The 22,846-nt window shown below is 46.7% G+C and overlaps 11 protein-coding genes across 11 annotated transcripts; 6 read left to right on the top strand and 5 right to left on the bottom strand.

The window, feature by feature from the left end:
* Positions 1–176: 176 nt before the first annotated feature.
* Positions 177–368, top strand: N7495_009550 (uncharacterized protein; the record flags this gene model as incomplete). The annotated part of the gene is made up of 1 exon (XM_057212201.1): positions 177–368. The coding sequence occupies one exon, from the start codon at positions 177–179 to the stop codon at positions 366–368; it is 192 nt and encodes a 63-aa protein (XP_057059064.1).
* Positions 369–1,006: 638 nt separating this feature from the next.
* On the top strand, positions 1,007–1,772 carry N7495_009549 (uncharacterized protein; the record flags this gene model as incomplete). The annotated part of the gene is made up of 2 exons (XM_057212200.1): positions 1,007–1,091; positions 1,180–1,772. 2 exons carry the CDS (start codon positions 1,007–1,009, stop codon positions 1,770–1,772), a joined length of 678 nt encoding a protein of 225 aa, XP_057059063.1.
* A 679-nt stretch (positions 1,773–2,451) lies between these two features.
* On the top strand, positions 2,452–3,838 carry N7495_009548 (uncharacterized protein; the record flags this gene model as incomplete). The annotated part of the gene is made up of 2 exons (XM_057212199.1): positions 2,452–2,622; positions 2,708–3,838. Coding segments are annotated over 2 exons (1,302 nt in total), but the record flags the coding sequence as incomplete, so codon positions are not given.
* A 188-nt stretch (positions 3,839–4,026) lies between these two features.
* N7495_009547 (uncharacterized protein) lies at positions 4,027–4,614 on the bottom strand (the record flags this gene model as incomplete). The annotated part of the gene is made up of 1 exon (XM_057212198.1): positions 4,027–4,614. One exon carries the CDS (start codon positions 4,612–4,614, stop codon positions 4,027–4,029), a length of 588 nt encoding a protein of 195 aa, XP_057059061.1.
* Positions 4,615–5,674: 1,060 nt separating this feature from the next.
* Positions 5,675–7,123, bottom strand: N7495_009546 (uncharacterized protein; the record flags this gene model as incomplete). The annotated part of the gene is made up of 1 exon (XM_057212197.1): positions 5,675–7,123. One exon carries the CDS (start codon positions 7,121–7,123, stop codon positions 5,675–5,677), a length of 1,449 nt encoding a protein of 482 aa, XP_057059060.1.
* Positions 7,124–7,913: 790 nt separating this feature from the next.
* On the bottom strand, positions 7,914–10,180 carry N7495_009545 (uncharacterized protein; the record flags this gene model as incomplete). The annotated part of the gene is made up of 6 exons (XM_057212196.1): positions 7,914–8,133; positions 8,197–9,585; positions 9,656–9,819; positions 9,879–9,955; positions 10,021–10,075; positions 10,139–10,180. 6 exons carry the CDS (start codon positions 10,178–10,180, stop codon positions 7,914–7,916), a joined length of 1,947 nt encoding a protein of 648 aa, XP_057059059.1.
* Positions 10,181–11,163: 983 nt separating this feature from the next.
* On the bottom strand, positions 11,164–12,558 carry rpt1 (proteasome regulatory particle base subunit RPT1; the record flags this gene model as incomplete). Its single annotated transcript, XM_057212195.1, has 3 exons — positions 11,164–12,043; positions 12,099–12,343; positions 12,388–12,558. 3 exons carry the CDS (start codon positions 12,556–12,558, stop codon positions 11,164–11,166), a joined length of 1,296 nt encoding a protein of 431 aa, XP_057059058.1.
* Positions 12,559–12,999: 441 nt separating this feature from the next.
* N7495_009543 (chaperonin-containing T-complex subunit CCT4) lies at positions 13,000–14,934 on the top strand (the record flags this gene model as incomplete). Its single annotated transcript, XM_057212194.1, has 7 exons — positions 13,000–13,047; positions 13,101–13,152; positions 13,206–13,228; positions 13,286–13,315; positions 13,367–13,396; positions 13,447–14,019; positions 14,074–14,934. 7 exons carry the CDS (start codon positions 13,000–13,002, stop codon positions 14,932–14,934), a joined length of 1,617 nt encoding a protein of 538 aa, XP_057059057.1.
* A 1,792-nt stretch (positions 14,935–16,726) lies between these two features.
* Positions 16,727–17,044, top strand: N7495_009542 (uncharacterized protein; the record flags this gene model as incomplete). Its single annotated transcript, XM_057212193.1, has 1 exon — positions 16,727–17,044. One exon carries the CDS (start codon positions 16,727–16,729, stop codon positions 17,042–17,044), a length of 318 nt encoding a protein of 105 aa, XP_057059056.1.
* A 1,117-nt stretch (positions 17,045–18,161) lies between these two features.
* N7495_009541 (uncharacterized protein) lies at positions 18,162–18,424 on the top strand (the record flags this gene model as incomplete). The annotated part of the gene is made up of 2 exons (XM_057212192.1): positions 18,162–18,254; positions 18,332–18,424. The coding sequence occupies 2 exons, from the start codon at positions 18,162–18,164 to the stop codon at positions 18,422–18,424; spliced, it is 186 nt and encodes a 61-aa protein (XP_057059055.1).
* A 2,991-nt stretch (positions 18,425–21,415) lies between these two features.
* On the bottom strand, positions 21,416–22,506 carry N7495_009540 (glycosyltransferase family 8 protein; the record flags this gene model as incomplete). Its single annotated transcript, XM_057212191.1, has 3 exons — positions 21,416–21,881; positions 21,978–22,413; positions 22,467–22,506. 3 exons carry the CDS (start codon positions 22,504–22,506, stop codon positions 21,416–21,418), a joined length of 942 nt encoding a protein of 313 aa, XP_057059054.1.
* Positions 22,507–22,846: the final 340 nt, after the last annotated feature.

Genomic DNA, 22,846 nt, shown 5'->3' with positions numbered 1-22,846 from the left:
AGATACGAATTCAGGCGAAAGCAATAACAGGCGATATCCCTGTAAGATGGAATACTGTTGCCTTTCTAGTCTCGTACTTTTGTATTATTCTATCCCTTGCGTGTCAGAGAATGTCACCGTTCATTTCCTCGTTCTTGTTCCATGTTCCACGTTCCGTTCTCAGATGGAAATGGAAAATGGTTGAACTCCTTTACCCCAGCCTCCCGACATATCCGAAGTTTAGGATACATCATATTTTATCTAAGGTTAAGATCAAGAAGGAATGGGGCGGGGCTCTCCAGGATTCAGGATCCGACAAGAATGCCGAACACGTCAATGGAAAGGCTAAAGCTCACCTCCGTATAGCAGCTCTGAACGAAGATTCTTAGATTCAGGAATAGGAAGATCTCCAAATACGAAATCGATCCAAGACCCGGCTCTTCAAACGATAGTGAGTGGGCTTACCCACACTATTGAGAGACTAATGCAAGACTAGATCAAGCTAAAGAAGCTGAATAGGCCAAACAGGCTAAGTATTAGCTAAACAAGCTAAAGAAGCTAAGAACAAGCTAGACGAAGATCTATGGTGCCTGACAATCTAATTGTCGGAACCTGCAAATCCTCGGATTCCACCGAAACACAGCCACTAACCCCTTGCACGAGCCACATTAGGTATTACTGAATCATACAGATGTGGCTCAAGCTTGTGGCTTCTTGATTCGTCTTAAGAGATACTGATCAAAGTGACTTGACTTTAATCTGCTGACTCCACCTTCCCCATACCCCGAACTGGTCCTTGATCTTCACAATGTGATAATTTTCAGCATCACACCGCAATGGGGGCGGCCTGTCTACCCCCGGCCTGCCCGTTATTACTTTATTACTTTCTAGTGAAATGAAGGGCCGAGGCCTCTAAAAAAAAAAAAAAAAAAAAACGCCTATAAGGAGCGACCCAGTCGCCTTCCCCCAGAAATGTCCAAATCTTTAATTCACTATCTGTTTATCCACTATCCTTCTATGTCAAATCATGTCTCTCAGTATGCAAGATTCTGGAAGAGAGCGCTGGGAAAACTCTCGCATGGATTGGCACGGCCCATATTCTCACGAACACCGTATGTCTTTCCTCATTTACTTCATTCTCCATTCCTCGTGGGGGGAATGTGTCCTGTGCATACATTCTGAAACGTCCCCATTATTTAGGATCTGAACAAGAGGCTGAATGCACGGCCGATAGACGCGAACAATATCATGGAGGCGAAGGCAATATCTCCCCGGAGCCATCCCTCTCACACGAGGGCGAGTTTGGCCGAGTAGACCCCGCCGGCTGGTATCCACACTACAAGCAATGCATGCAATACTTCCTCGAGTCAAGCCAGTTTACCGCCAATGTGCAGTCTGTGGCTGCCTTTGTCAATATCCGTCTGCCGGCGCAACGCCCTCAGGAGACAGCTATGCCTTATGTCTCTCTTCGACTCTATGTGCGACGCCTCATTATTACGGCACAGGACTCTCCGACCACCTTGCGTGCATTCTTTGGTGATAATTGGGAAGCTGGTATTGGATGTATCTATAAACAAGAGCGTACAAACTATCTCTTCACAGCGAAGAGCTCTGGATGGGCGTCGACCAAAGCTGCCTACGATATATTGCCGGATGAACAAACTCCGTTTCTGCGACCTCTGCGGGGCCCTTCCGAAGAGGAGATTAGGGCGGCAGAGGCGCGATGGAGTGAATGGCTTGCAATGGAAGATTGGATGGTGGGGACTCGCAGTCCCTGGTCAGGTGATACTTAAAAAGGTCCCCCCTACATGATGATATTATAACTATTTGTCGTTTATTTTGTTTCTATTTTTTTCTTTTCTTTTCTTTTCTTTTTTTTTTCTCTTTCTCTCTTAATTTTTCAATTATCAGGCCTTCAAGGCAGCCCAAAATATCAAATCAAAACATCACATACTAATTTTCTATATGGGAATATATGGGTCAAATAACGATTGGTAGATTAAAGTATAGATGTCAGCCTATAATCGTGATTAGTGATCCGACCTCAAATCAATAGTTGCACCGCCACGGGTAATTAAGAAATAATTATAATTTAGTAATCTGACAAATGGAATTAAACTACTTGACTTGCACCTGTATACTTGTCATATACGGGATATGTCGTAAACGGAATTGATCTAGAAGCCCTATACTTACTACATTTGGATTAGCCTCATCCTTCCAAGTCTCCACCTTTTCAGCCCGTGACTCACTTGGTTTTTTAAAATTAATATAAAACAATGTGTCAACCTGTCAATTGGCTATTTTTGACTAATTTGACTAGCTGCTCTTTTTTTGAAATATTCAATTTAAGAGTTCCCAGTATCCATTATCCCGGACTTACACACAACATGCGCTAAAATAAGCAATACGGGAAATAAGAACTGATACATCGCACTGCGTATCTACGTATCCAAACCGTCGGGTTAAGCCATGATTCAAATCTACGAACAAGATGCTTCCGCAATCCTGCCGCTTCTAGCAGCCCAACTTCCCTACTCTGTTGTCCTTACTCGTCGTATACAGCACTCTATCACATATCCAAGCCCCACAGCCAAGATCCTGGCTACTTTCCAGGGATCTTCCCCTGACACCCCATGGCTCGTAAGTACAACCTAAAATAGCTTATGGATCCCACTAAATCGCTGAAGCCCAAGATTCACTTTGAACTAACTTCATTACTTCTAAGGCTGCCGTAGTTGACCTGTTTCGTGGGAGAGAGATCCAAATCCTCGTTTACTCCAGCCTAGAAGCGGAGCACACGTCAATCATCCCCATTATCCCTGAAGTCGGGTCCACTAGTCCTGACTCTTCTGCTGCCCAACTGTCCCTATCCAGGCTTGCTGCATCATCGATCTCCACTACCCCGGGCCAAGGCCAAGACCAAAATGAGGCCAAATATAGCGTGTCAACTCTGACGGCTCCTCCAGCCGTATTACGTCAAACACGAGCCCAATTACTAGCATTGCTAGCATACGTCAAGGCAAACCTTTTACCAGAATACCTGTCATCCCTGAGTGGAGTCCCCAGAATAGGAACTGGAACTAGAACTGGAACTGGAACTCCTACCTCGCCGGCAAAGTCCGATATTGAAAATGACGTACCCCTGATCCCAGCCCCAGATCCACGGGCTTTTCTGATAGGATCCCTTCACACGGGTCTATTCAATCTCCTTCTAGACTCAGGTGTCTTTCCAGCCCCCACAGACAACGAGGGTAATGACATAGACCCAGTCCCAATAGCTGGTCTACGCATCCACCGCTACGATAACCCACCGTACAAGAAGTATCTCTTCCGGAGATCAGTCTTCACTCCGCCGAAAGGCGAGAGCGAGGCTGTCCTCCCACCCGGTTATCGCTTCGCCGATCGACAGGGCCGTACAGGCGTCCTTGATTCCCAGTTAGATCTAGTGCAGAGTCGCACGCACATCCCACGCTCCAGAGCCCAATTGTCCACTATGCCCGGTGTAGCGATCTACTATGATCCACCGCAAGTGCGTGTCGATGAAACGACCGAGGAGTGGCCTATTGCGTGGGCATTTTTGGGCGTGGAAGGCTCGTTGGCGACGTTGCATGTTGAGCCTGAGCATCGGGGAAAGGGTCTTGCGCTTTCTTTGTCTAGGGAGACTATGAGACGGGGCATGGCTGATGGTGGGGTCTTTTGTGCGGAAAAAGCTGGCATTGAAGATGAGGGGTTGAAGTCTGCTGTGCAGGGGTGGACGCATGCTGATGTTGCCCAGTATAACACTGCTAGTAAGAAGGTTATGGAGAAGGTTGGGGGTTCAGTTGTATCGACGGTTGTGTGGACTGTTATTGAGGATTGTAGGTAATGGCTGGGTTGTATTTGTATGTACAGTGTAGATAATATGTGATGATCAGAGGTGGCATATATGATTCCATGTTTGGGGAATAAAATTGGTACCCGAAAATTCATTCACTTGTGTCGAAAGAGTATCTAAGAGATATACACTCTCAATTCGTTCCGCAGTCCAAATCCTGATCCCCCAGTTCATTTTTCAGAAGTTGATCCAATATTGAGGGCGCCCAAGTTGACCTCGCTTAAATTAATGTTGGCCGCTTTGCTGATGCGATCACTTTCATCAACACAACTGCTCATGACGACGATCAAATTGGCCAACTCATCGATAGCTTCATTGACTCCTTTCTCATCGAACACCTGCACAGTTGTGTTCATCTGATCGCATGCCCTCCTCACATCATCGATCCAATTGGCGATTTCGGCTTTGAAGAAGAGATCAGGTTCAGAGTCTGTCGCAGGCTCCATAATCTTAAACTTCAACATGCGGGAGAGGAGCGCATGGAACAAACTTTTCATTTGCTCTTGCAAATCTGATATTCGTATTATATCGATGTCCTCTGAATCATACTCGTACTCGGTGTCGGGATCGATTTCTGGCACCGATGCCTCTTCGGACACTGATGCATCCAGTTCTGATGGAGTGGCTTCGGCCTGTGGAAACTCTTGATATTCTAGAGTCTCTGCAATCCCTACAGCATTTGAAGTCTCTTCTGCATCTCTAATCAATGTGGTATCTTTTGTCTGGAACTCCAACATGGATGTGGATTGAGATGCCATTGCGTGAAGTGTTTTGACGTTCGTGAAGGATTTTTTCGAGACAGTGTATTGGTACGGTATTTACTGCAATAGAATGACTTTCTAGGAGGAAAAGAGGCTGGGAGAATGTCTCCAGCTGTAACTTTTTTTTTTTTAGATCAAGCGGGGTGTTAAGTCTTCAGTGGGTGTGAAGAGACGATGGTCAAGTTGGGTAAATTGGTGTAGATAAGTCAACCTCAGAAGGAACCATGAGAGATAAAGAAGACGAAGGCGAAGACGAAGACGAATAACAATAATAATAACAACAAACAGAAGAAGTGAGACTGAGAGAGGAAGAATCTCCAGCAAATGTTAGGATGGATTGAAAGCCAAGTGAGGGGCTCGGCGCTAATTTTGGTAATCTGGGCAGAACATCCATGTACGTAGCAAACATGCTAGTCATGCTAATGATGCTAGTTAAACCGAGTGCTTGACTGTGATTAACTCACATCTGGACAAGACGGAGTGGAAATATATCCGATTCCAGCTTTTCTGGTCCTAAAAGTGTGATAAACGGATCAACATATAGATCTTATCCTGCGAAAAGCTCATTTCATTGCCCCCTCTGTTCCTCCGGTGCATAAGTGACAAAAAAGTCGAGACCAAATCATACCATATATTATCTCATTCTTTGTAAGGTTGGAATCTTTTTTGACATGTCATATGTAGAAAAAAAGCAAAACTTCAATTATGTGAGGATAAGGGCGTTCTGTCGCAGCATCGGGGGCAGATACTCCCTGTAAGTAAGCAAACCATGCATGGCAGTTATGACTTGTAAGAAGAGACTTGATGCATGGGTTATTTGCCACTTTCAATTTGCTTATTTCTTTGTTGTCTTTCCTTTGCTTCGATGCTAACTTGATATCGACTAGTATGGCTTCTAGAGTAGCCAAGGCTTCATTTAGACAATAGTCTGGGGTTTTCTAAAGACCTAAATAGCTTGGTAAGATATAATCTACTGCGACATAGGAAATTAACTAGACCCCAATGTGGTCAAATATTGGCAGCGACAACCCCCAATGCGAAAATGTGACAAAACAAATTACTCTCTGCGAGCTGTACATCCCAAAGTGCCATGTGGAGACTTGGTGTCTCTGACCTGCGAGACTGCCCCTTCGGCATTATACGCAGGCGGAGCATCGCCTAGTGGGGAGAGAGGATCTTCCTCAAGAGTAGTCAGAGTGGGAATAGTTTGGCCCTCTGTTGACGTCTCAGTAGATAACCCCGCAGCAGACCGAGTCACTAGCTCATAATCCATAAAGCTCATCACGTGGTCAGCTGTATTAAGCCTATTTGGATTCAGGATGTGGTCTTGTTCAGCGCTGTCGTGAGAGTCTAGTGTTGCTCCTAGAACAACCCCTTCTGTGGTTAATACTCTCCGCGCTGTTTGTCGGCTCATGAGTCTAGGGCTCATGGTTTCATTACTGGTAGCAGAGCTCGGGGTACGAGGCGATGATGAGTCGCAGGACCTTGCGCCCGGTTTATGATGTCGGGATCGGGGCTTGTTCTGCCGTCTTCTTTGTTCGAGTGGTATATTGATCAGTTCTCTCTGGGATTGTTCGGCCAATTCTGCTCTTTGGCGGTAGAATCCAGTGTCGTATAGTTCTGGAGTGAATCCAATCCCCCTGGGCGTAGAAGCAGGAAGCTCGGCTGGTTTGACATGTTTCTTCGGATGGACTTGTGACAGGTCTTCAATCGTGGGATATCCAGAGCTTAGTGACGGCGTGGAACTGGACGCTGGGATTGTAAGGCTCAGGTTTGAGGTGTCAGGATTATGTATGCTTATGCCTGGGTTTGATCTTGCTGTTGAAAATCTCGGGAGTACGGAGTTCGTTAACACTGAGCTCTCGGGCTTATGTTCGCCCGGAGCGAAACGATCAAGTTCGCGCTCATCATCTGAACGTAAAGGTTGATTCTCATCACCTGTTGACAGAACTGTCTTAGTTATTGGAGTTATTTCTCGTTTGTGGAGAGAGCACGTGGAGACTGATGGGTGCAGGTTGATATTGAACACCCTTTGGCGTTTCCTACGCCTCCATATGAAAAACAGAGTGCCACAGAGGACCAAGCCCACCACAGCCCCTACAGTGCCCCCAAATATTCCACCGACATTGCTAGAATTGCGTGAGGGGCTGGTTGGAGTGGAATTTGAAGTTGAAGTTGCAGCGGAAGCTTTTGTCGCCTGGGTACCCGTGGTGGTAGTCAGCAAAGCGCCCAGAGAGTCTACGCCAGTGATAGGAGTGGAGGTCAAGCTCGTGGAACTTGCAGAGCTCGAGTCTACCTCTTTAGTAGATGTCATCGCAGTGCTGATTGCCGTTGGTGATTCAAATATACTAGAGGATGTTGACGAAACCGAAGTCACAGAAAGACTCGAAGTGTCATCGTCTGGACAAATGCCTGATGTACAAGGGTTGCTGGAGCAGCATCCTCGAAAGTGCCCTGCAATACAGACATACCAGAGCTTATTGCCAGTGCAGGTCTCGTCCGCCATCTCGCAGATTATCCACCAGGAAGAATAGATGTAGATGCCTTTTAATCAACTCTGCTCGAGAATCAACGAGCGAGGCATGGGTGAGTGAATGAGTGTAGGATAGAATATTGGGATAAAAGAATGAGATGACTCTGGTTAGTGGCATCGATGGATGTTGGGAGCAGAGAGTATTGAGCATCAAGGTGGCGGTCGAGTCTGGAAGATGAAAGGCAAGTTCTTTGTTCGTACTCGATCTGGTGTCATTATTTGACGGGTCAAGGGGTCCTGCCTCCTGGACTGTCTTTGACCAAATTCAGTTTCATGATATATTCCAATGCTGAAACAGTTCACCAGCTCGATAGTAACACTGAAACATTTTTGGAAATAGACTTGACACAAAGGCGGAGTTGTAGATGTGTGGTGGAGTAGTGATGTTGCTTTGTTCCGAAGCCATCGAGAATAGATCTAGGGTCAAATGTTAAAGGTTAAAAAGACGAAGTGAAATGGTTGAAAGCGATGATGGATCCTACGAAAGATTTATCGGTTAAGAGGAAAATCAAGGTTAAAAAAAAAGAAATTCCAATGATATCAGAGAAACTGAGAAAAAATCACTCAGTACACCAACTCGCCTATAGGATAAAAGGAAAATATGGCTATACAGGTTGGTAAGTTAACACAAAACAGAAAATATGCTCTTTTCATGGACACATTCATCGACGCCGCATCTGTAGATCGATCTGCGGCGTCTGAATCGAATCCGTGGTATATTCCTTGCATCTGACCTCAACTGTCAAACAGAGTATGAAAACACTTAGTAGACACGCTTGAAGGGGGGCACGTGCTTGCACTCATTCTCATCCAGAGTCTGGGACTTGACCTCACGGTAGCCGAGCTCGACCTTGCCGTGGGCCTCCTTCTGCCAGGTGAGAGTGTGCTTCATCCAGTTCTCGTCATCACGGTCAGGGAAGTCCTCACGGGCGTGAGCGCCACGGGACTCCTTGCGGTTAGCGGCGGCAGTGGCGGTTTGGGTACTGTAGAAGTAGGTAGTTAGCATTGATTCTTGTTCATAACCCATTTTTACAGGGGATACATACGCGCAAGTAAGCAAGTTGCGGAGCTCAAGAGTCTCGACCAAGTCAGAGTTCCAGATCATGCTGCGGTCCTTAGTGCCAACCTGCTCGTACCAGGTGTCAATCTCGTTAACACGCTTGACACCGTCATCCAAAGACTCCTGGGTACGGAACACGCTGACATCAGTCTGCATGGCGCGCTGCATAGCGTTGCGGACCTCAAAGGTGGACTTGGGACCGTCGGCGTTACGGGCAAAGTCAAGGTCCTTGATTGACTGGGCACCGGCATCGGAGGCCAGCTCCTTGTGCGGAGCGCCAGGGGAAGCGTGGTCACGGACAGTGTGGGAAACAGCACGACCGAAGACAATGAGATCGAGCAGGGAGTTGGCACCCAGACGGTTAGCACCGTGGACAGATACACAGGCGGCCTCACCGCAAGCGTACAGACCAGGGACAACCTTGTCCTTGCCGTTCTCATCAACTCCCAGAACCTCACCGGTATACTTGGTAGGGATACCACCCATGTTGTAGTGGACGGTGGGCAAGACGGGAATGGGCTGCTTGGTGACATCGACACCGGCGAAAATGGAGGCGGTCTCGGAGATACCGGGCAGACGCTCGTGCAAGAGCTCAGCGGGCAAGTGGCTAAGCTGCAGGTAAATGTGATCCTTGTCGGGACCGACACCACGGCCCTCACGAATCTCAAGGGTCATGGAACGAGACACAACGTCACGGGAAGCCAGATCCTTAGCGGTAGGGGCATAACGCTCCATGAAACGCTCACCCTCGGAGTTGAGCAAATAACCACCCTCACCACGGGATCCCTCAGTGATCAAGCAACCAGCACCATAGATACCAGTGGGGTGGAACTGGACGAACTCCAGATCCTGGTTAGGGAGACCAGCACGGGCAACCATGGCCATACCATCACCAGTGCAAGTGTGGGCAGAAGTGCAGGAGAAGTAGGCACGTCCGTAACCACCGGTGGCCAGGACAGTGTGGTGGGCCTTGAAACGGTGCAGAGTACCATCCTCCTGGTTGTAAGCAATGATACCGCGGCACTCACCATCCTCCATCAAGAGATCAAGGGCGAAGTACTCGATGAAGTAGTTAGTGTTGTGGCGCAGAGACTGGCCGTAAAGAGTGTGCAGCAGAGCGTGACCGGTACGGTCAGCGGCGGCAGCGCAACGGTAGGCCTGGCCACCCTTGCCGAAATCCTTGGATTGACCACCAAAGGCACGCTGGTAAATGCGGCCATCCTCAGTACGAGAGAAGGGGCAACCGTAACCCTCCAATTCACGGACACTGGCGGGAGCTTCGCGAGTCATGTAGTGAATCGCATCCTGGTCACCGAGCCAATCTGAACCCTTCACGGTATCGTACATGTGCCATCTCCAGTCATCCTCGTGCATGCTGTAGTCGAGTTAGCTATCCTGTTTCATGCACGTGCCATCTGACACAGATAAATAAAGGCGAAACCTACTTTCCAAGAGCAGCGTTGATACCACCCTGGGCAGCGACGGTGTGACTTCTAGTAGGGAAGAGCTTGGAGACACAGGCAACGTTGAAGCCGGCCTCGGCAAGACCGAAGGCAGCACGAAGACCGGCACCACCGGCACCAACAACGACGGCATCGTACTCGTGGTCCTGATTTGGTCAGATTTTCATATATTCTGTACTTCGTTTCCGCGACAGTATAGGCTTACAATGACAGGGTACTTCTCGGAGATGTAGCCATTGGCAGCCTTAGCGCGCAAAGGGTTGTTACCAGTCCAGACCCGGGCTGCCGACAATTGTATTAGTTTGTAAGATCGTGGCGTAAGAGAATCGAAAAATCCCAATGCGTACCGGCAGGCCTTGTAGAAGAGAAAAGGCGTCTCTGATCCCTCAAAATGCGGGAAACCTGTAGGCAAAAAGGTATGAGCTTGATGCGATCCCGGGCCGAAAATAGTTGAAGGCTACTAACCTTTGAGGCAGGAGCAATGCTCCGCAAGCTCAGGGAGCTCATCGTGGTGGGTCAAAAGAGAGAAGGTCTCTAATTACCCCAAAGAAGAGAAAGTACCGTTGAGGTATGCGGGTTGAGGGGAGAGGTTGGACTGGGGAACTCTAGGGCCAGGTTCAACTTTCGCTGGAATGCAATTCGGGATGGCGGTTTGAGTGGCTGACATAATGCATTTTTTACTGCGGACGAGAGCGCCGGGGGGAAACGGGAGTGTCTTGGCCAATCAGAACAGGACTGATTACCATTGCTATTGCCGAGGTAGCTAAGGACTTTACCTCTATCTATTGCTGGCATTGTACAATGTATTACATGGCCATTGGCTATGATGAGAAGTAGGTGAATATGCATCCAATTGGCTAATATAAAGACATGTAACTCATACTATCATGCGCGGGTTCAATGATATATTATAGAGCTGCTCCGTGAAGCCGAACCCCGCGGATATACTTTCTTCCCGAGTTCCCCATAGACGTCACGTGCTAGTATATCCAATGTCAAGCATCCGCACGAGAATAAGAGATATCAATACCTTTGTAGCTGATTTGAAAACTTTGTGTATAAATTAGGATTTTCCAAATTGAATTTCTTCTTTAATGATGAGCATCGAGATGACCTTTGTTCAAAGTCCAAGAACTAAGTGATCATTTTTTGCAACCTCCCGAGCTACAATTATATCAGGTCGAACAGTTGCCCAGTGTCCAGGTGCGGGATAAAGTGAGTACATACGACTGAGAAGATAAAAAAGTTGCCACAGTTATCCTTGGAAAAAGCTCTGGAAGTATCTCACTCAAACTTGTAGATAGTCTCCGAAAATTTTGGAATATCTAGCTCATTGCCAATCAACAGCTCTGGAGCTTATGGCTCTACACTCAACTTGGAAATTGTTAGACTATTGATTCCTCTAGAAGTCGACTAGAACTCCAAATACAAAAGATAGTATGATCATACATCCACAAGCACCATTCTCATGCAATTGTCATTGCAGATCTCTAGTTGTATTGCATGTATGTGGCCGTGGAGTTGAACTTTAGGTTACCCTTGATCACCTTCTCCACCGATGCCAAAAAGTCCTTCTCAGTTGCGACCTTTCGTCGAGCGCGAATAGCAAACATGCCGGCCTCGGTTGCAACACTACGCAACTCAGCACCTGTAGCGTTGGGGCAGAGTCGTGAAATCAACTCCCATCGAATGTCTCGCTCGACAGACATGCTCTTGGCGTGGATACGCAGAATGTTGGCTCGGCCCTCAACGTCTGGCAGAGAGAACTCGATCTTTCGGTCAATACGACCAGGACGCATCAGAGCAGGATCCAGAGTGGACGGTCGGTTGGTTGCAAACATCACCTTGATATTGCCACGGGCATCGAAACCATCCAGTTGTGTAATCAGTTCCAGCATAGTACGCTGGACCTCATTATCACCACCAGCACCGTCATCGAAACGTGCACCTCCGACAGCATCAATTTCGTCGAAGAAGATAATGCAGGCCTTCTTCGTGCGGGCCATCTCGAACAATTCACGAACCATCCGGGCACCTTCACCGACGTATTTCTGGACCAACTCACTTCCAATAACGCGAATGAAGGTGGCGTCGGTTCGGTTGGCCACAGCACGAGCACAGAGAGTCTTACCAGTACCAGGAGGACCGTAAAGCAGAGCACCCTTAGGTGGGTCAATACCAAGGTTCACAAATCGCTCCGGTGATAGCAAGGGCATCTCCACAACTTCTCGTAGCTTCTCAATCTGTTCTTTGCAACCTCCCACATCACCGTATGTAACATCCGGCTTATCCTCGACGGTCATCATTGTCACGCTGGGGTCGATTTTGGGAGGCAGAGGCAGCATAATCTGGTACTTATTCCGGTCGACACTGTAACATCAAATCAGTAGCTGCAAGCAAATCAAAATCGAACAGAAATACTTACCCGACTCGCATGCCCTCTTCAATATCTGTTGGGCTGACACGTTCACCAAGGTTGACCACGAATTTGGCAATTTGTTTCACGTTGATAACATATTTGCTTTTATCCGCGTCCTTCTCATCCTGAATGATCTTTGTGCATCGAGCTACTTGCAGTGGCTGCTCCTCGGCCATCCGTTGTCGGTCGGCAGCAACATCCCAGAGATGTGGAGGTGCGAGTCCAGTGTCGGATTCCTGAACAGGTGTAAGCTTCTGGGGGGTTAGAGTGGAGGTGTAGCTCGAAAAGTAATCACCTTAACGCCGATTTTCTCATTGACGCTTGCTTGTCTCTCTTTAATCTTCTTCTCGAGCTCCTTCAGAGCATTTGCGTAGGGCGCAGCGCCATAGGTCTTAAGTACTGCGATGTCTCTGCCAAAGACGTCAGCAACCTCATCATCAACAAACTGTGGGCGGATAGTGTGCATGGATGCATCAGGATAACTTACTCATCTGTAAGGGGTGTGATCTTCTTCTCCGGTTCATCGTCGTCTGCGAAGTTCTTCTGATACTTCTCCCAGTTCTGGCCAGTAGCGCTAGGCATGATGCGAGATGTTGACAGCCTAGGGCCGAAGAGCTAGAACAGTTGCGACGAGAAGAGAATCAAAGGCGAAATTAAGTGAAGAAGTACAAATAATAGTAATAATCCCCGAGAATTGAAGAGGAATGGAGGTTTGTTTGGCACGCAAAGGATGGATTGGTGATGCAACAGAGCTGCGGTGGCCGAGCTCTCAACTCACTAATCGCGCCAAGCCTTTATCACCGCCCCAGAATCTCGCAGAATTTCCTGTGTGTCCTCCACCTCCGCCAACCCAACTCTCTCCTTTTTATTTCTTTCTTTTGGTTGTTTTTGAATATCAATATTCAAAATGGCGACCGTAGCTCCTCAGGGAGCGTCTCACAACTCCTCCTTCAAGGTGCGATTCGTCGAAACCTCTGTTTTGTGGGACCGATTTCTAATATCAAGCAGGACAAGGAGAAGCCTATGGCCGTTCGGCAATCCAACATTCTTGCAGCTCGAGGTATGCCCATGACAAAGCCATTGATTCAAGCTCTATACTAATTTTTTATCTAGCTGTCGCCGATGCTATTCGCACAGTATGCATTGTCAATTCTAATCGCAAGTACAGAGATGAGGGGCTAACATGAACGCAGTCATTGGGACCCAGGGGTATGGATAAGATGGTAGGTACACCCTGATCATTTGCCCTTGACATGAAACTAATGCAATTACAGATCCAAACCGCCAAGGGAAAGACTATTATCGTACGCATTTACCCTAGACCCCGGCGAGACCTCCGACTAACCCCCCACAGACCAACGATGGAAATACTATGCTGCGGGATATGAGCGTCATGCACCCCGCTGCCCGCATGCTGGTCGACCTCAGTGCTGCCCAGGATGTCGAGGCTGGTGATGGAACTACCTCCGTCGTCGTCATTGCTGGCAGTCTGCTCGGTGCCGCCGAAAAATTGCTGTCCAAGGGCATCCACCCTACCGTCATTTCCGAATCTTTCCAGCGCGCTGCCAAAGCGGCCGTTGAGATCCTCCACAACATGTCCCGTCCGATCAACCTGACCGACCGTTCTACTCTCCTGCAAGCCGCCTCGACCTCACTCTCGTCAAAGATTGTCTCCCAGCACTCCAACCTCCTAGGCCCTATGGCTGTTGACTCAGTGTTGAAGGTTGTTGACCCCCGAACTTCCGACAATGTTGATCTGCGAAACATTCGGATCGTGAAGAAGGTTGGCGGAACAATTGAGGACAGCGAGATGATCGATGGCTTGGTGTTGAACCAACAGGTCCTCAAGAGTAGCGGTGGCCCGACAAGAATCGAAAAGGCCCGGATCGGTCTCATTCAGTTCCAGCTGAGCCCGCCTAAGCCAGACGTATGTTAAAATCTGGATTGTCAGTGCAGAGCCAGGACTGACTTTCTTTTCTAGATGGAGAACCAAATTGTGGTGAACGACTACCGCCAGATGGACAAGATCCTGAAGGAGGAGCGCCAGTACCTGCTCAATATGGTCAAGAAGATCCAAAAGACCAAGTGTAATGTGCTGCTGATCCAAAAGTCTATCCTCCGCGACGCTGTCAACGATCTCTCTCTGCACTTCCTTTCTCGCCTGAAGATCCTCGCCATCAAAGACATCGAGCGCGACGAAGTTGAGTTCCTTTGCAAGAGTCTCGGCTGCAAGCCAGTCGCCAATGTCGACTCTTTCACCGAGGACAAGCTTGGTACTGCTGATCTCATCGAGGAGGTCCAGGCCTCTGGTGCCCGTTACGTTAAGATCACCGGCATCAAGCAACCTCCCACTGCCGCCCCTATCAACCAGACTGTGTCCATTGTTGCCCGTGGCGCTAACAGCCTTATCTTGGAGGAGGCTGAGCGTTCGCTGCACGATGCCCTTTGCGTTATTCGCTGCCTCGTCAAGAAGCGTGCTATGATTGCTGGTGGTGGTGCCCCAGAGGTTGAGGTGGCACACTCTCTGGCCTTGCGAGCCCGTGAGCTCACTGGCACCGAGTCCATTTGCTGGAAGGCGTTCGCCGAGGCCATGGAGGTTATTCCCACAACACTTGCTGAGAACGCTGGTCTTAATTCGATCAAGGTCGTCACCGAGCTTCGTCACCGTCACGCTCAGGGCCAGCACAACGCTGGTGTCAGCATCCGCAGTGGTGGCGTGAAGGATGATATTACAGAGGAGAACATTTTGCAGCCACTGCTGGTGAGCACCAGTGCCATCGAGCTGGCAGCAGAGACAGTCAAGATGATCATGAGAATTGATGACATTGCTCTCTCGCGATAAAGTGCTTCTGAAGCCGTTGCGAAGAGATGTATGATGAAATACGATGTGATCGCGACGAGTAATTACCCAAAAAAAATTTCATCTAATTTACTAGATATTTAAAATTGTTACTCCATTCAACAATACCTACTTAGTGAGCGTGATTGGCTGCTCCCTGCTTACTTAGGGATCGATCACTCATTCTCTTATGTATACTTAACTTGCTTTCTCTTATCGGCACCTTTTCACCTAGTCACCTATAGGCTAGAGATAATATCATGATCAACGAGAAAAGAGAAACGCTATAAACGATTATAGGGAAATGGCTATGTCTTCGGAGCGTATGCAAATGAAGATGCGATTCGAGATAAAGATAAGAGACTAGCCAAGACTGTCGATCAGCTACGTTGAAAGAACAGGGTTCACATGTTGCAATATATACACTGGAAAAGGCTATAGTTCGTCCTAGATTCTTAGTATATACGGCGCGCAAGGTGGTGTGAAATGTGTTCGGTTCATCTAGCTACTCGAGTTCCTAATAGTCATTCCCCCGTGACTCGGGGGTCTGTTTGTTCCGTTCCGGGCTATGATATTGCGGGATTGCAATATCCATGTTCCGACAAAGACTCAGAGGACTCAGGATATACCAACAACATATAAAGCTAAGGAAAGAGAAGGCTCCCACTAATTTTGATGTAAATGAGAAGCGGATAAAAACTGGCCTGCTTCTAGATTCCTCGAACAAAATGGGAAAGGAAGCCATAAAAAGGGCCACGAAACCAATGTTCCTGATCATAAACTTATCAAAGAATTTGTCCGTTAGTATATTCATTCCGCTCGAGGACGGGTTAGTGAAAATGGATAACTAGTCATGAAATTAGTTCTATTATTTATAGGCGATTTTTTAGTAGCCTCGAAGAAGATATGTAGATTAGCATTGTGCTAGAAGATCGAAGTGAGATATTTAATGGGAGCCTATGTTTCTGTCCTGATTTCCTCTAATAGCATAAGCCTATACTAATTTTAAACTAGTGGATTAAGAGGTCGCTGATAGTAGAAGGAACCATTGAAAACATTGAGTCTTCTAACCACAGTTTTACTTAGAAAGATTTCATTAGGACTATTTCATCTCTGTGGTAAGTAGATCACTGTTACTTTATGCCGGGATTACTTAATGTCATCATTCTTCTGACTCTTTAATTATATCTCTTCACTAGAGCAAGAATTAGAGCCTTCATATCGGCTTATAAAGATAAATTAGAAGAGGGCTTTGATAAAAGGTGAGAATACTTTAAAGGTAAACAGGTAAACAGGTACTTTGATTCTTATGTTTCTTTTGGCTATTTAGGGTGGTTGAATATATCTGAAATATAGCTCATAATCTAGGACTACACCGGCCTGATTAATTTTGTACCTCAATTAGTGGCTAATACAATTTCTCTATACCTATCCTATCACCACTAATACGGTTATATCTCATCACCTAGACTAATAATTATGCCCGTCGATATCTAGTACTTCATCGACTTGGGAGACCGGAACAAAAAAGAGCGTAAAAGCGGCAACCGGAATAGAGATTTACCAACCATTAAAGAATATAAAGCATTATTTCCCGAAGTATCCTCAATACTATCTGGAAGTTGTTGCTGGAGGATAAGGGAATGGAGGAGAAGGGAATGGAGGAGAAGAGAATGAAGAAGAAGAGAATGAAGAAGAAGAAGAGAGTGAAGAAGAGGGCGATGTCGCAAAACAGTACGGGCTCTACAAAAGAATCTTTTTGAAGGATTTCATCTCGCCATTCTTCGTGGGTCCAATGAAGACTGCCAAGTTGGAGCCTTTACAGTGGCCCGGGGCATCAACCGCAACATTCCGATACTGTTTTCAGACAACACATGCCACTGTTCTCCGGTTCTACCCAAACGATGCCAAGCAACTCTGGAAGCTCTGCAAATCCTATTTTGAGACAGAGGAAGACTCCGACAATGAAGTCCTCGAAAAGGCCAAGTCGCCTCCTCCAGATAACAGGCGATCTGCCGCTGAAGAAGAAGTGTCCCCTTACAAGCGGGCCAAAGCGAAACAAGCTACACTAAAACAGCACCATAGAAGCGGAGAGATGCATATATATATATAGGCCCAATCTCACAACTCACAGTATGATTTAAAGACGGGGTCGCTTATGTCATTGATGGGTCAAGGTGGTTTTCATGGAGTTTCTGAGGGAGTTCAAATCAAGGCCGAGGGTAGCTCTTTTTTGCTGCTTGATAAGAGATGTTGACGTGCTTCATTCTTTTTTTGGTTTTATTCTTTGTATATCTTATTGCGAGCTAAATAAAGAAGTGTCCGAAAATGACAAGCTACCATCATTGGTGGCTCGACTTGTCATCTGACATTGCCTCCGAATTTTTTTTTTACCTTGTAATTTGGAAATATTGATTGCATATGAAGGTCGGCTGTCGTATCAAGTTTCTGTCCACGCTGCTGGCATTGTTGATATACTGTCCATGGAACGCTTTATGAGCGTAGAAACCTGCCTACCTGTTAGCTGTGTCGTTGTACAGGAAAGGGCTGACATGCAAGTGCATCGCGAAGAAGCTGTCGGATGCTGGGCCATCAAATCAGCGCCGCCGAACTGCTGCGATCAGTGTCAATATAATATACTTATGGGAGCTTATACCCAGCTGACGTGAAACTGGCCACCGTATCATCAACTTTCCTACCAGAGTACGCCAACTTATAGTAGCCTCCGGCGGCAATTTTCAAAAGATTGCCCATAACAACAGGATGGCCACCGGTACCTTGGAAACCATCAATCAGATCCTACCCGACTGCACGATATCGAATTCAGCCAGATCCTGTGCTTATAATATACTTGCACCACCTACACCGCCACCAGTAGCGATACATGTATCAGCATCACGGACACTTATAACACTAGATGTAGCAATTCCTGACTGGTACCAATATCTGTATCAGCATTCCTGGGAGGTGCCTCTTGAAGCAGCACGACGGTGGCAGGTGCAATAGGACATAGATAGTGGTATACGCAAAGTTAATGGTGGCACTAGCTGGACCGACAGCGTCCAGCACGACAACGAAGCGCGGGAAGTACTATGATGTGTAATCCGGTGGTATATGCTTTCCTATCGCACTCGAAAACACTATCTCGTTCTATTGTTCAAAGACATCAACTCCAGTGTCAACAGCAGTTGCAGTAATTTGGTGCCAGAGCTCTGCTACTGCGTGTGGTAATGGCAGACTGGGACGTCACCACATTTAGCAATGCCGCCACAAGCATAATGATGGTAGCTCTGCTAGCGCCGACGGCATCAGACGCGAATTCCGTATGCTACCGACGGTATGTGGTACAGCTCGATGAAAATTTTGCACGATCAAATAGGAGTATTTAGCTCAATTGCAGAAGTGGAATCCCAGTATCAATAGTAGCTGTACTGACCTGCTTGCAAATGATGCCTACAGCGTGGAGGGGCCAGCGACCAGCACTGACCATTAGTGGTAAGATGTCACTTTAATAGCATGAGATGCTGAGGGATGTGAAAGCTGACTGAGAGAATCCTACAGGAACAACTTCATCGTGCTATATGTGGCACTTTATACAGAGAGGTATCTCCTGGGGTAGAGCCATGGCATCATGTTTGCCCAATTTTAGGAGTGGAATCTGAGTATAAAAAATAATTGCGGTACTCTTGAGTTGGGCGAGGCGTATTGTGTCACAGGCTCTGGCACTTGAACGCAGACCCTTGGAATGCATTTTTTTAACGGCACATCGCATTGATCCCAATAGAGTATTAAAATCCAAGATCCTGCTTATAAGTGGGTTTGGCTGTATCATAACCTCATGAATCTATCTGCATTTACATTATTGTAATCCTCGTCGTCATTCCAGAAAAAAGCGGGTGGCCATGCTCGCTATATTGCTCCTTAGCCACCCTCAGAGTCTTAAGTCTTTCTCAGAAAATCCATGGAGTTTTCTAATATCGCCCCAAAAATCCATATTCTGCTCCCGCAAATAACCGGAAGTCCTTACAAGGATGAAGAACGCGATATCTTCCCTATTCCTCCTATCCAGCAACATCCGATCTTCTTCAACTGCGAAGAGTTATCTAGAATAGCCTTCGTCTTTCTGCGATAAAACCCGGCAGACGAATTTGTGCTTGATCTGGACGAGCTACGGGATATTGCCATTAGATTCTTGACTCACGTTAGCTATGTGCCATACCCGTAATTTGTTGTCTGGCCGCTATATGATTATTTGTTGTCGAATACATGTCCCTCTGATATATATTTTTTAGGCCATATACCTCTGAATATCTAATTCCTTCAACGATGGCGGGACCCTAGGGGGCAATATACTCATTGATTTTACGCAAGCAACATCAGACCTTTCGATTTTCACAATCACTAATATGTTTGAACCTTTTTGCAGACATGACTCTTGTAGCCTGCAAGTTCACAAAAACCATAATCACCAACACTATCAATATAAGACCACCAGAAATCAAGGGCCCTAAAATTGCGAGCACACTAAACCCATACGCCGCATTCATATATTGAAAATTTGTATGTAGTCGATCTGTTGCAAGCCCAACCTGCATTGCAGTCAACACGAGGGCAATGTAGATGGTAGTCGTAGCCAACCAACCCATCTGGTCTCCGAGGAAGCCGTAGTAGTTCTTCCACTGCTTCCTATAAAATTGCAACCTCGTAAAAAAGTAGACAGCGTTTAGCCGTCGAAGGCGAAGCTCACCATAGTAAAACCGTCGGTGGATATTGTTATATATTGATGGTGTGATGATCTGTTCCACGAACTTGCGCCAGTCGGTCCATCCTGTGACCTCCCTTGGTAGTAGGCCTTTCTCTTTTGCAATAGCAAAGTCGCTTTCAAAAGTTATGAGGCCCGTATATGTGAGTAGGAAGCCAAGAGCAACTCTTCGCTGTATTTTTATTGTGCAATCTTCTACTTTAAATTAGTTATTCCAAGGTTTTGTGCTAAAAAGGACCTCTAAGTACCTACCTCTCATCTGGACACACTTGCAGCCTAGTTCACAATTGAGATATTTATTCCAAAAATCTTTTGAGAGGAGGAATCGTGGAATCGGCTTGAGAAATAATCGTGCATCTGTCCAGATCAAGTGCATATCCATCGACTCGGAAATTGTTATTTCCCGCTGCAAGACGATTTGATGGTGTAGCGACCGAGGTGGTAAAGGAAGCCCAGCAACACATAGGTGTCTATATATACAATCGAGCCGAGCGACGGACAGCTCGGAATCAAGGAATCTCCTCTCATTGGATTCCATGGGAGCCAAATCGCCTTCACTAGTCCGGTATGTGGATGGGAACAGTATTTCAGCTTGAGGTATGGACTTTGAGTTGCCTGTTGGGGATGCTTCCAGTAAATCAACTATGAAGGGAGCTGTTTGCTCAGTCTATATAAATTAGGTATGCCAATACAGTGATTTATGGATTTAGGAGCTGATGGGATATTACCATATTCGATTCATTCGCCATAGCAAGCTGATCTGATACTATGCCTGGATTGGATTGAAAGTTGGACAAATTTTACTTATATCCCCCTCCCTAATATAAAGCAAATTAGACCACATGGTAGGTGACCAAATTTACCCAAATCAATAGGCCGAAGTATGCAGTAAATCGAGGTTGTGACGTAAGAAAATTCTATATATCAAGTGCTTGAATAACCTTGGAAACCAAGTACATGTCCACAGTGGGTCAAGGCAACTACCGACTCAGCTAGATGCTTTCCATATGCGCCTACTTTCCATCATCCTATAATATTTTGCCTTGGCACTCTTCTAACTCCGAATTTGTCATATACGTGGCGCGACCTAGTCACTTCGATCACTAGGGGCCGCCATTTTTAGTAATTGACGAATAGTTTATGTACTATTAAAGTCGTAAAGACCCTGCCGTGATCTGGCGCTAATATCTATACATTTTGGTACAGAGGTAGAGATAATACTATAAGCTGGGCAAGTGTGATTGTCAAACACTACACAAATAGAATTAGTCAAACTTCCATTTGCATTAGTGCTTATGCACAGCTCATTATGGTCTGATAAGGAGGATGATTTTTAACACACTGAAAGAGGTGTTTGCTACTTATGGTTCGGCCCATACCACCTGTTTGAATCGACCTGAATTGGCCTAAATGTTGAGAAAAGTGTACTCTAAACCTTTGTCCATCTTCCTGCGGCTGATAATAGCTTTCTTGGATTAGAGATAACGATGGCACTAATTATCAATGAAGAGGTTAATCTGACCAGCCTACAAAGTAGTAATGCGATCGGTGAAATGGAAAGAGACGAGTTTCAACTTGCCACCGCGTGTCTGGGATGCCACTTCTAAGAGTTCAGTTCGTTGAACCACAGTATTAAATATCTTGCTCAGTGTTGCTTCAATATGCTACTGTCTTTATATACTTTCATTTTCTCTAGTAATTTGATGCAAAGAGCTCAAGAGCTCAGAATCCATCCTTCTTGCCCCTCTGCTCCTCATCCTTGACTCTGTCCTCATTCATTTCAATCCACCACATATGCGATGGGTCCTGGCTTTTCTGAAGACCCTCATGAAATTCATCCCACGGTTTTGGGCTGAGGATGTAATGAATATTCTTCACCTTCTTATCGCGCCAGAGAGTGTCATGCACGCCTTCCCAACGCAGGGTCTTGAGAGCATTATAGATATATGGGATTGCAACCCAGCGCCCGTAGAACATATCTCCGAGGAGAGACTGGTCGGCGAATTCGTAACTTGAAGTTGCAGAGGAAGCGAGCTGAGAAACAATTTTCTCGTAAATCCCTTTCGACGGATTCACTACTTGGAGGCCACCATTCGGAATGCCAAGGCCCGTGGTTGGTGGAGCACCAATATCCTGCGCAGCATCCGGATTATCATGCTGAGAAAAGAAAGCACAATTGGCCTGGATCCTGTTTTGAAATTGTCAGAAACGAAATACGGGTATATTTATTTGCATCCATTTCGGCGAAAATAAGTTGATAGCTGATAAGAATGAGCACTCTTACCAGTCAACCGGGTAATGAGGCTTTTTAAGCGGATTGCAGAGACAGGCATGACTAGCGGCAAATACGCGATCCCCATTGCCATTCAGTTCTGGTTCGTCTAGTTCGAGCTCCATCAACTCGTCCATGTTCTGAAGGACGAGCATGTCGCTGTCCAGCTGCACTACGCGCTCATACTCCACGAGCGAGAACGGCGTGAGCTTAGACCAGCAATCGTAAAAACGTGGGTCATTGATGTATTCTTTGGGTGTTGATGGCAAGAGATACTCGACACGTTGCTTCATTATTCCCCGGGCATCGAGGGCTTCGTGACCCTCGGCGGGGAATGTGTCTGTATAGAGAGCCACCAACGGATACCTGGAGCCCACTTTGCGGAGAGAGTATTCCAAGGTCAAGAGGCCCGTCAGATAGGCCGTATTAGTAATGAGGGTTGTCCAGACTAGCATGTGTTATCATACTGCAGAGTATGTAGTTCTCTTGGGCAATGGATACCTTTCGTGGGACGAAGCCCGCTCTCGGCTATGACTGTCATGATTGACGACTGTTCTAGTTGCTAGATGAACTCTAATTAATCAATTGACGCTCAGTTGGCGAAGAAAAGTCCTAGTCAGCACATAAAGACGAGACGCAAGAAGAGTCGAAGAGTTTGTGGAGGATGTAAGAGGGGCAGCGGTCAACAGTGGAAGGTTTGGGGGTGCACCAATAAAATACTCCAACTTCCCCTCAAAAATCAACGCTATGGACATTTCTCTATTTATAATCAATATGTGCGACCAGTCATAGCAATAGGAGCCTTCGAAAGCGTGATTAGTACTCCGAGGTCGGTGGTAAACTTGGTTGGTTCATGTTCAACCTGAAGACTTTGAAGAGAC

The sequence above is a fragment of the Penicillium taxi genome (genome assembly GCF_028828555.1).
Source record: "Penicillium taxi strain IBT 34144 chromosome Unknown utg000006l_segment0_segment0, whole genome shotgun sequence".
NCBI lineage: Eukaryota > Fungi > Ascomycota > Eurotiomycetes > Eurotiales > Aspergillaceae > Penicillium > Penicillium taxi.
This window is presented reverse-complemented; position numbering and strand designations above follow the sequence as displayed.